The 10,665-nt window shown below is 45.8% G+C and overlaps 2 protein-coding genes across 5 annotated transcripts in view; both read left to right on the plus strand.

Annotated features, from left to right (window-relative positions):
- Positions 1-347: 347 nt before the first annotated feature.
- ZMYND19 (zinc finger, MYND-type containing 19) lies at positions 348-7,220 on the plus strand. The gene is made up of 6 exons (XM_015423122.1): positions 348-662; positions 2,044-2,103; positions 3,831-3,937; positions 4,515-4,655; positions 5,586-5,766; positions 6,611-7,220. The coding sequence occupies exons 1-6, from the start codon at positions 612-614 to the stop codon at positions 6,752-6,754; spliced, it is 684 nt and encodes a 227-aa protein (XP_015278608.1). The 5' UTR covers positions 348-611; the 3' UTR covers positions 6,755-7,220.
- Positions 7,221-10,169: 2,949 nt separating this feature from the next.
- The window catches only part of DPH7 (diphthamide biosynthesis 7), a 14,204-nt gene continuing 13,708 nt past the window's right edge, over positions 10,170-10,665 (plus strand). For 3 of the 4 annotated variants that reach the window (XR_001482824.1, XM_015423114.1, XM_015423116.1), the window contains exon 1: positions 10,277-10,378. The gene's annotated coding sequence lies outside the window, so the exon portion shown is untranslated. The other variant, XM_015423115.1, reaches the window with a different exon arrangement.

Raw genomic sequence — 10,665 nt, forward strand, 5'->3', positions numbered from 1 at the left:
TTTGTTACCATTTCAAAGGACGGAACAATTCAGAGCATTGCTGTATTTTTTCGGCATGCTGAGCTTATTTGTTTGAATATATATTTATATTACAACCATATAGAATATAGAAAGGAGTGTGGCGATTTATTTGATTTTAGTAAAAAATCTTGCGTTTATTACAAAAAGCCAGTGTCCATTAATCTTGGAGGCGAGCCAGCAGAAAGCGATGAGCATTGAGACCGTCTTCCTCCACTCTATTAAAAAAAACCCTCGCAGGGTCGTGACGTCACTTATCCGCCGGCCTCACGTGATCTTGTATTTAGTGCGTCATCGCGGCGCTGCCGAGTTCTGATCGCGCGCGCGCGCGCGCGCGAGGTAGAGAGCGCGCGAGACGGTCGAGGAATGAGTGACGCCAGAGTGCGGCTCGCGCTGCGATTGGCTTGCGAGACTAAGGGTTGGCGGCGGCGGTGGTGTGTGCGGCCCCGCCCCCTTCCCTCCTCGGGCGTGCGCGAGGCGGCGGCGCGTGGCAGGGGCAGCGGCGTCTCCGTCTGCGACTCCCCTCTTCCCTTCCCCTCCCCCCTCCTCTCCTCCTTTTTTTCTCTCCTCTTTTTCCCTGACAGGCTAAGGCCATGACCGACTTCAAGCTGGGTATCGTACGCCTCGGCCGGGTGGCTGGCAAGGTGCGGGCGGGGCCCGTCGGAACGGGAGGCGGGAGGAGCCGGCGCGGGAGGCCCCTCGGCCCATCCCCCCTCACGCACACGTGATGCGATCTGTGATGTCACACAGCGCATCTTCACTCTCCATCTGTGACGTAACCGGCCTTCGGGTTCTGTGGGTTTTAGCGGGGAGCCCCTCCCCCTCCCTGTCGGTTTGTCTGTAGGAGGTGGGATATTGGTCAATTGTTTCTCTGTGGAGAAGATGCCTGTAGCTGTGATTTCTTTCTGAAGTGTTCTGTGTAGCTCACAATTAAGTCGCTAAGATGAGAGAGGGTTTTGGGGGAGGTAAAATAGTGAGCTCTGAGCTGGTAAGCTCTGGGTTCGGCTCTCTTCTTGTTTAGAAGATCGATTTAGGCAAGCTGCTTTCTTTTTTTTGCTGTCCTTCCCCTGGCTACAACATGGGCAAATAATAATATCAGTCTGCCACATATGGCTGTAAAAATTCCTGAGAATTTCTCACTTCAAAGGTAGCAGAGCATAGTACCAAAGATAATTAAAAGTGATCTGGGTAGTCTTCAGTTGAAATTTGGCGGTAAAGCTGGCCTATCTCACTAGTCACAAGCTAATGTGCGTTGAACTCTGTAAGTGCTGTGTAAACGCTAAGTGTTGTTATTAAGTAGCGTGTGCGTAATTGGTTCCAAGTCTGGTCTAAGCAGTGGTGAACCTAGTCTGGATAGTTCAGCTGAGAGACCAGCCTCTGAATTCATATATTTTGGTGTAAGGTCTTAATGTAAGTAACGTGGCCATTTGGGGGAAAATAACTGTATTAGATATGTTTGTAGTCAAAAGAAAGAGACAGTTTCCTCATGGCAGTTCAGATACTGACAAGCGTATTTGGCTATGAGCTACTGTGGACCAGAATCCATTTCCTTAGATACAATTGTTGGCCCCCAAGCAAAAATGCACCTTTTGGACAGGCTGATGCTTCTTCTTCCAACTCCCAACTCAGAAGCAAAGAAGGTTGAAAGGGGCCAGGAAGTTTAAGCAATGAGATGTGGCAGCAGCTACTTGGGGGCTTTGGCCCATCTTCACTCTCCTTTCCCAAAGTGGTCCTCCAGCAGAACTAGCTGCTTTTTTGATGGACTGTTTGGCAGATACAAAAAGAGGAGGGTCATTCCTTGCCCATTTTTCTTTGGTTTAGATCAGGTTATGCAATTGAGCTTGCACAGAAATTCCTTTTAAAGTGGATTTTTATTCCTTTATCTTCATCACTCAAGGTCTTTGGTGAGCATCACATTCCCTGGAATAGTTTAGTGTTGTGGTGAAATGAATGAGAAGAGTAGGGATAAGTGCTGGTGAACTTGGTTTCTGCAGTGTGTTTCACTTTTAATTTTTCTAATTTCAGACAAAATACACGCTGATAGATGAGCAAGACATTCCGCTCGTAGAGAGTTACTCTTTTGAGGTAAGCATCTATCCTTGTTATGTTGGTAATTATGGCCTTTTTTGCCATGTTGTTGCCCCTTTCCAGTCACTGTAGATTTAGCAGTAGCACCTGATGCTCTCTAGTTAAAATCTAGTCTTCTTAGGGGTTCCATGTGCCTCTCCCTTCCGCCCTCCCACTGAATTAGGTGGGAACCTAAAAGATGAGATGGAAATTAGCAGTATCCCTGGCAACAGGATTTGGCTGAAGACACTTGGTGGTGGAAAAGACATGGTCCAACTCATTTGCTTTTTATAATGCGCTTCTTGCAAAGCTGGTTTCTGATTATGGCTCTTAGTTAACTTTATTTGCTCCTTCACTACCACATTGTTCTCCATCCTTTCCAATCCTCACTACATAGTATAGCAGAAATTATTGGCCTCCTTTCTTTCCTTAGCCTTGAAGTGCAGATTGTAAGCTCCCTGCAGAGGGACAGTGTGCCTTTTGTGCACATCCAATGTGCTTTTAATTATAGGTCTCTATACATGTATAGATTGCTATTACAAATAACTTTAAATCTGTATTGGCCATTCTATTAATTATGGATGAGTGGTTGAAAGAAATCCAGGTCTCCTGGAGCTGCCCAATCTTCTAGCAACTGGACCAGATTTTTAAAAGACTCTTGTTTATATTAATTGTCAAGAGAAGTCCACCCCCCACCCCCCGGTTAACGTAAATCTCTTTTTAATAACAGTTCTGGAAGAGAGATTCATTTAACTAGGTTGAACAATGATTGTACCCAATGATTGCACCAGGGCAGGTGTGGGGAGACAGATAGAATCCCATCTTGAGAGGAGATGGGCACCTGGAAGGAAACCGTGCCTACTGTGTAAACTCTTGGTACAGTTATATAAGCATCAGGAGACCTGTGTTAGAATATTTATTTGGAACATTTATATGCTGCCTCTCCAGAGACCTGCCTGAGGTGGCTAACTACCATAATTGCAAAGGTGTTAAAAAAAAGTTATTTCTAGTACATATTAGTCTAATTGTCAAATAGTTGCAGAACTCATCACTTTCAGATTAGGGTTTTTATTTACGCTTAATTTTTTTCCCCTTAGCCTCAGATTTTCATGAAAGTTGTCAGGGTGGGGGGCAACTTCCATTGTGCTTTGTCCTAGAGTGTGGTTGGAGGGTATAAAATTCAGCAGACATGCTGAAGCTAAACAGACATGGGTCCGTCCCATGTCTGGGTGAGTGACCTCTGGGGGAAACGGTGTATGCTGGCTTAGTTCAGTTTATTTCTATACAAGATCAGCTCGAAAAGTATTAATAAAAACAATAAAACTGTCACATACAGTACCGAAACCAACAAAAAAGACATATGTGCCATTATAGCCCAACATTTCAAAATTCTCACACATGTTTCAAAATAGAGGGGCTTAAGTTACATAACTGAAAAAGGCAAGAGATCAAAGTAATAGATACAAGAATAAAATTACCTTTCTAGTCAGTGTGGTTTGCAGATGGGTAATCCTTAAGGCAAGATGTACCCCCCCCCCACATCTTTATGCTGTTTTGCAAGGAAGGTGTCTTGAAGCATGTTCTGAGTGCCCAGTTAGTCAGTTTAGAATAATTAGCGAGCTGCCAGGCTGTGATCAAGGAAGCACAGTTCCTAAGGCAAAGTTCTCCTTCCAGTCAAATACTTTTAGGCTCCTTTTCCACTGTCTCCCACTCCCTGTCTCACTGTGCTTTCTCTCTTTGGTCAGGCTCGGATGGAGGTGGATGCTGATGGAAATGGTGCTAAAATATTTGCATATGCATTTGACAAAAACCGAGGAAGGGGGTCTGGACGCCTGCTACATGAGCTTCTCTGGTAGGTACTGTTGTACAAAGGACGTGCATTACAGATTTCCAAAGGGAAGAAGTACCCCTGTTTCTTCTGGCTGGGGTTTATAATGTATAGAGGGAGGAAGCAGGACCTGTGACGTACTTAAGTGTTCTTTTCCCTTGTTTGGTTTTCTTCACAAAGTGATAAACCATTGATTAGCTTTTCTCCTCTTTAAGACTTTGAGAGCTAATGAGTCCTGACTGCTGACATAAGAAACTTCTATGTGTAATCTGAATGGGAATGCGCAAACGTCCTTTGGACCATAATGCCTTTGTTGATATGTCCTGTACCATCCCTTCCTGCCTGTCTCCTTCCTCTTACCTCTGTCTCCCACCTGCCTAGCAATCTTGAGCAATCTTGAGACTGGATGCCACCCTTCTCTCGCTTCCTCACATTCCCTGAACCTTTACACACACACAAGACGGGGGGAAGAGACAGGCAGGAGGATGGGAGTGTGGCACTGGGAAACCACTGGTTTCCAGGGTTTGGCCTTCTGTAGCCTGCCATTTAAACTAATTGCCAACCAGAAGCATCTACACACTCTGCTTGTCATCACTTTCAGGGAGAGACATCGGGGAGGTATTGCTCCAGGATTTCAAGTGGTGCATCTCAACGCGGTGACAGTGGACAACCGTCTAGACAACTTGCGATTGGTTCCATGGGGCTGGAGACCCAAAGCGGAAGAAATTTCTAGTAAACAAAGGTAAGTCCTGGACAAGTGAGAATTACAGATGAGGGGAGTGATGGCAATAGAAGTCCCTCTGTCCTCGAGGCCAAGTTTTTTTTTTTTCATTTTTGCATCTGGAGGAAGTAACAATGCTACTGTGTCTTTGCTTAGAGCAGTCTTTTCCCCAGGTCCTTTTAAGGTCTGGGCAAAAGAGTATGAGTTTAGAGCTTCTGTAAAGACTTCAGTTTAAACACCATTTAACAGGCTTAAGATGAGTAGTTAAGAGAGTATGCCATTCAGCTGCTTGTCTGAATGCAACTGGGTGTGCCTGAAGTAAGAAGAGCCCATCCACCTGTATTGAGGATGGATCAAAGAAATAACTTGGACTCAAGTTCTAGGGCTGTGCTGTCTGTTTCATAAAGCAAGCCAATATTTGGGGACCTTTTAAAAATTCCAGAAATATCCTTTAAAATTCCAGAAATATCCTTTATATAGAACACATTTTTACCCATAAGTGTTCAAACAAAGCAAAAAGAGAGAGATTATATGGCTAGTTGCTAGCTGTTTGAATCAAGACCTTAAAAGTGTGTTTTTCAAGAGGGTTTATTTTGCAGTGAAGACAAAAATCTGTATTGATATGTGGCCATTTGTGTGTCTCCATTAGCATTTGGGATTTATGGAACGTTTGGAAGGCAGAGAACGGATTAGACAAAACACAGTAACTATTCTGTTGGGAAGGCCTGTCTGTTTGATGTCTCTTGCTACCAGAGTTTGACTAAATTTGAATTTTCCCACTCATCCCTTTTAGAAGAGGAGGAACTCATTCAATGAAAGGGTTGGGTCCTCAGTGTCAGTGAGAACTTGTGTAGCTGTCCCTTTTTTGTTGCAAAGTGTTGCATTTTTAATGTCTCTAACAGTGATAAGCACTTGCTGAATAAGTGCTTAACTTGTTGGTTTTTATTGAAGGGAACAAAGCTTATACTGGCTGGCGATACAGCAGCTTCCCACAGACCCCATAGAGGAGCAGTTTCCTGTGCTGAACGTGACACGCTATTATAATGCTAATGGGGATGTTGTGGAAGAAGAGGAGAACTCGTGCACATACTATGAATGTCACTACCCTCCATGCACGATGATTGAGAAACAGGTGTGTTAAAAACCCAAAGCGAGTTGTGGGTGGCAGTGTCGCTGTTATTCTGTCTGTTTGCTTTTTGGCAGTGATTTGCCAAAGTGAAAAAAATGTTCCTAGCTACAGCTGATGGACTCTTTGTATTACCTCGCAAGAAATTTATCCATGCTTATTTAACTTAAGTTGAACAGGTCTTCTGCAAGGGTTGGCTTCTGTTCTGCATACAAGTGACTTTCCTGTGAATAATCTTTCCTCCTGGCCCTCAGTGTGGTCAAAATACAGTTTTGTTAATAGGCCCCAAACCTGCTTTCCTACTTCCTGTTTTACTTCTCACGGGGGGGGCGGGACCTGCAACCATACAGCAGCAGCTTAGTTCTTGCCGTCTGTGAAATAAGGCTGCTGAGTCTGTATGCTTTTATCTGAATGCAATTTCAAATGCTTTCACAGACAGACAGCCTGGGAAGGTAAGAGGTTATATGTGTCATAACTATAGGCTGTCAGGAACGGAAATATGTACCACATCACTGGAAAAAATGCAGGTAGTCTTCATGGGTAGGATCCCACAGACCCATTTTGCTAACTATGGCACTTACCTCTGTTGGAAAGAACCTTCAACTGATGAAAAATGCTTGGCAGAGTGGAAGGCTTCCTGTGCTAGCGTAAAGTGCAAGCTTTAACACAAAGGATCCATGGGATCCCTAGGCCTGCTATAGTTTAGAATCTGTGCCAAGTAGTATAATTTTTGTAAGCGGAGTTCCCAAATCTGAGAAATGGAGACTATATTCTACCTTTTGGTTGGCTGCTTTGGGAGTGGTTCTTCCTGGAAGTGATACTGATTATTTTCTTGTGCCCCTCTCTCTAGTTACGTGAATTTAACATCTGTGGGAGGTGCCAGGTTGCACGGTACTGCGGCTCGCAGTGCCAGCAGAAAGACTGGCCAGCTCACAAGAAGCACTGTCGAGAGAAGAAACGAGTCTTCCAGCAGGAGCTTGGACCAGAGCGATGACTGGCTAGCCGAGGCCTTAGCCCCACGGGCACCTTCCTAGAGGGCAAGGGGAGGTGTCTGCTTTGCACAGACTGCTCACTTGAAGCCAGAGGCACTGACAACAGAAAAATTTTTACAAACCAACCCCTGTGATGCTTGAGGAAAGGGACTGGCTTTCCCCTTCCAGTGTTAGTCTCAAGCAAAAAAGACTACTGGGGAAGTTCTCCTGGCAGGAAGCTTCCCGTTATTTATATGTTAATATGTTTGTAAACTTGTGTACAGTTTTTTTGTTAGCAGTTCTCTTATATAGGACTCATTTACTGTAATGTTCAGGTGAGAACACATTGTTGGTCGAAATAACTGTCCTGTAGCGAAAGCTTTTCCTCTCCCTGTGGCTGGGAGAAGGCCGGGGAGCTAGCTCAGACATCAGCAGTTAATCTGAACAACTCTGCATGGAAGCTGTTTTCAAGTAAAGGATTGGAATGGATTGGCTGCCTTCTTACTCTTAGTTGGTGTGAAAATGGTCAGTATTTGGAGACCCCATTTGCTACTGCTGAGCAACTCAGCTTCTGTGTCTTCACATGCCATTGTCCCAACCTCTTCTCACCACTAATCTATTATATCTCCTGATGCTAGCACATTGGCCTAAGATGACACAGGCAGTGGCAGAGTGTGTTTGCAAGCCTCAGTGAGCAGCCCCTAAAAATGAGCAGTTACTCTTGCTGCTCCCTTGACAACTAAAAAGGGTACAGCCCTTATTGGCGTATTCAGGTTGTGTGGGTAAGCTGTCATTGCCCAGGGTTTCGCCTCTGTCCCATGTGCTACTGTAATAATTAAAGTAGATGGAGAAGTACTCCCCTTGGTCACTGACCTTCAGATTTGTAATTCTCTTTTTATGGACACCTTCCAAAGCTCATATTGCCTTCTGCATGTGGCATGTTTTTATTCAGACCAGATTTTCTGTGGTCAGGGATAGGAGTGAATCATTTAATATACTATATGTTCTTGCCCAAAGCTTGGGGGTGGGGAGCAGACCAGGCTGTAAGTCTGAGTGTTACAATTTTCTAAAGACAGAAAATGTATCATAGAGTTGTAGGAATGGAATGGTGTTCATTTGTCTTCCAGGGCACGTATTGGCAGCTTTGTTTTAAACCAGATGTTCCAGTTGTGTTTTGCCATCAAGTTGCAGTAGACTTATTGCAACCCCGTAGAGTTTTCAAGGCAAGAGACATTCAGATGTGTTTTGTCATCGCCTGGCTCTGTGTAATGGCCCTGGTATTCCTTGGTGGTTTCCCACCCAAGTACTAACCAGGGCTGACCCTGTTTAGCTTCTGAGATCTGACGGGATCGGGCTAGCCTGGCCCATCCAGGTCAGGTCAGGGCAGCTGAAGTTGTGTGTAGCCCCAGTCTTTTTCTTGTATCTGAATTCAAATGGCCTGGGTTTATGAAATGTTAGGATACTGTACTTGCCAGGGTAGTAGTAGTTAATACAAATGCATGCTTTAAGCCTTGCCCCAAGTCCAACTAGTTTCTCGAGTGCCTTGGGCTATAGCTCACAGCTGAAATAGGGGATGCGTCCAATGCCAGATATTTCTACACAGGAAATGCATAAAAGTGCATGTATGTGCTGACTACAGTGTGGATCAAAGGCAGATAAGGCCAGGTGAATCCATTTCTGGGGCCAAAGCTCTTTTGCAGCAGGTGGGTAAAATCTGGCCCAAGGAGTACCACTTGGTGTCCTAGTTGCCAGCTTTTATGCAAGAGACCCATGAGAAAGGACTGATAAACAGAAGTGTTGGCAACCCCCATTCTGGGAAGTGGGGCTCTGGCTGGCCCCACTCCATCACCTTCTCAAAGTGGTGCTTGAAGAAGAGTTGCTTACCAATGCCTCCGTGTCACTATTGCATAGTATTTGAGGTACTCATGACTTGGAATGGGCTATGGTTGTATATTGTACTTTTAATTGGAGGCTTTTTTAAAAAAATCCCTCCCCCCAAAAAAACCCTTAGCCTAATCTTGCAAAACTTTTGGGGTTTCCCCAGTGCACTTAAATCTGCCTAAAATCTTGTGGAATTACAATGGCTGGCCACTATCCAAAGCATTATATGGGTGTGTGTGTTCAGCTGCTTTAGATATTCCAATGCATTGAATAGAATAGCTGTTGAAAAACAAGTCACAGAATAAGAGAGACTTGAGACTTCAGACATCATTTTGTTATGAAGCATCCACCCATGCTTTTGGGTTCATGGCAAAACACCTGTTGCTGTTTAACCCTATCATTTGAAATGTGCAGGCTTGAGGCATATTATCCTGTCTGTATACATAGAAGTGCACACTGTGGGTTCGGTTTCTAGAAACATAAGCGCTGGATGGGACTTTATGGGTTATCTAGTCCAGCTCCCTGCCCAAAGCAGGATATTCACAACTACCTCCCCCCATAAATGGAAGTATGCTAAACCACCAAAAGTGGCCTTTGAAAAATAGAAGCAAATGTATCCCAATCAACGTTTGGCCAGTAGTAAAATAGTTATTTTCTGTAGTTGTTTGTAGTGCCAACTTAACGTTTATTGAAGTAACTCTGCTTGACAAACTACTGTTATTTAAGAGCATGAATACACCTACATAGTGGCCTATAATTTTTCTGGGTATGACTACTAGTATGTAATTTCACCATTCTTTTAAATTTAATATTTCCCCCCCATGTGAGGACTTGGTGTTCAAATTTATACCTCCGTGTGAATAGGACAGCAGGTGTTACACCTTTAGGTATCGGCCGAGGCTCCTTTTTCAGATATGCAGGTGCAAGCAATTTTTTTTAAACTAGTGCAGCTTTGGGCACCTGCTCAAAATAATTTGCCCACTGCCTTGCGATTAATGCGTTTGGCTATCTTGGAACGTTGTATACCATGTGAATAACCCATAATATAATTGTGCTAAAAACGGACTATATTTGCACCCGTCTAGGAATGACCGACATACTTACGGCCCTTGTCCCTGATTTTTAAAGTCGGCACACCTATGATACAGCGCGAAGACGGCTGGCTGGATTTTGACGGGGCAACGTTCCAAACCCTCACCCATTACTCTCGCCGGGTGATGTGCAGCTTAACCCACCTCGGGGGTTGTTACGAAAACACAGTGGAAGAGGCGGAAAAAGGGAACCCCACCAGCCCGTATCTGATTTATTCAAGATGGCTTACTCCCAGGCACGCGCGCGTGAGACGGCAGCCGTGCTTCTCGGAGGAAGGCCGGGATAAAAAAATGTCACGGCGACGGGAGCTAGAACTACCGCAAAGGGCTTCTTTCCCCGGTCTAGGCTGGCGCGTGGGATGAAGGAGGACCGTAAGGGAGCTCCGCAATGGCTGCCTTCCCGGCGGCAGGAAGGAAGGAAGGAGCGAAAGGGGAAGGCGGTCGCCTTAGGCCGGGCCGACGAGGCGGGGGCGCGTCATCATGGCCCAGCCTCTCTCCCCCGCTGTTTATTCACGCCGTTCGGTAGTGAGGAGACGAACGGAGCTGGCGCGTTCCGCGGGGCCGTGGTAGGTCACGCCCCCCGCCAGCTTGGCGGTGAAAGCGGCTGCAACGCCTCATGGGGGCAGAGGGAGAGAGACACGAGGAGGCCGGCCGAACATTGACCCCGTTCCCTAGGTGGGGTGCGGTAGGCGGGGGCTTCCTTGTGTTATTGCAGCCCCGCGCAATTCGGTTAAGCAGCAGGGAGAGGGTGGGGGTGTTGCGGGGTGGGCGCGATTTCAAACCTCCACGTTCGGTGTGCCTTTATTTATTTCGATTTATAGCCCGCCCTCCCCACAAAAGCGGGCTCAGGGCGGGTCACAGACAGGTAGGGGGCGTGTGGGGGTCCCGCTGTCAGGGCGGACGGGAATCCTTTCGTCTCTTCCCGAGCCCTCTTTGGGGGATGGACTGTGTGTGTGTGTGTG

This window comes from Gekko japonicus, unplaced genomic scaffold (assembly GCF_001447785.1).
Source record: "Gekko japonicus isolate JY-2015 unplaced genomic scaffold, Gekko_japonicus_V1.1 scaffold454, whole genome shotgun sequence".
NCBI lineage: Eukaryota > Metazoa > Chordata > Lepidosauria > Squamata > Gekkonidae > Gekko > Gekko japonicus.

What these genes read in the sequence shown, in the direction of transcription:
- ZMYND19 (XM_015423122.1), top strand. Translation starts at nt 612, where the DNA reads ATGACCGACTTCAAGCTGGGTATCGTACGCCTCGGCCGGGTGGCTGGC. An exon ending in CTGCTACATGAGCTTCTCTG is followed by an intron (nt 3,938 to 4,514) that starts GTAGGTACTGTT and finishes CATCACTTTCAG; the next exon opens with GGAGAGACATCGGGGAGGTA. An exon ending in GAAATTTCTAGTAAACAAAG is followed by an intron (nt 4,656 to 5,585) that starts GTAAGTCCTGGA and finishes TTTTTATTGAAG; the next exon opens with GGAACAAAGCTTATACTGGC.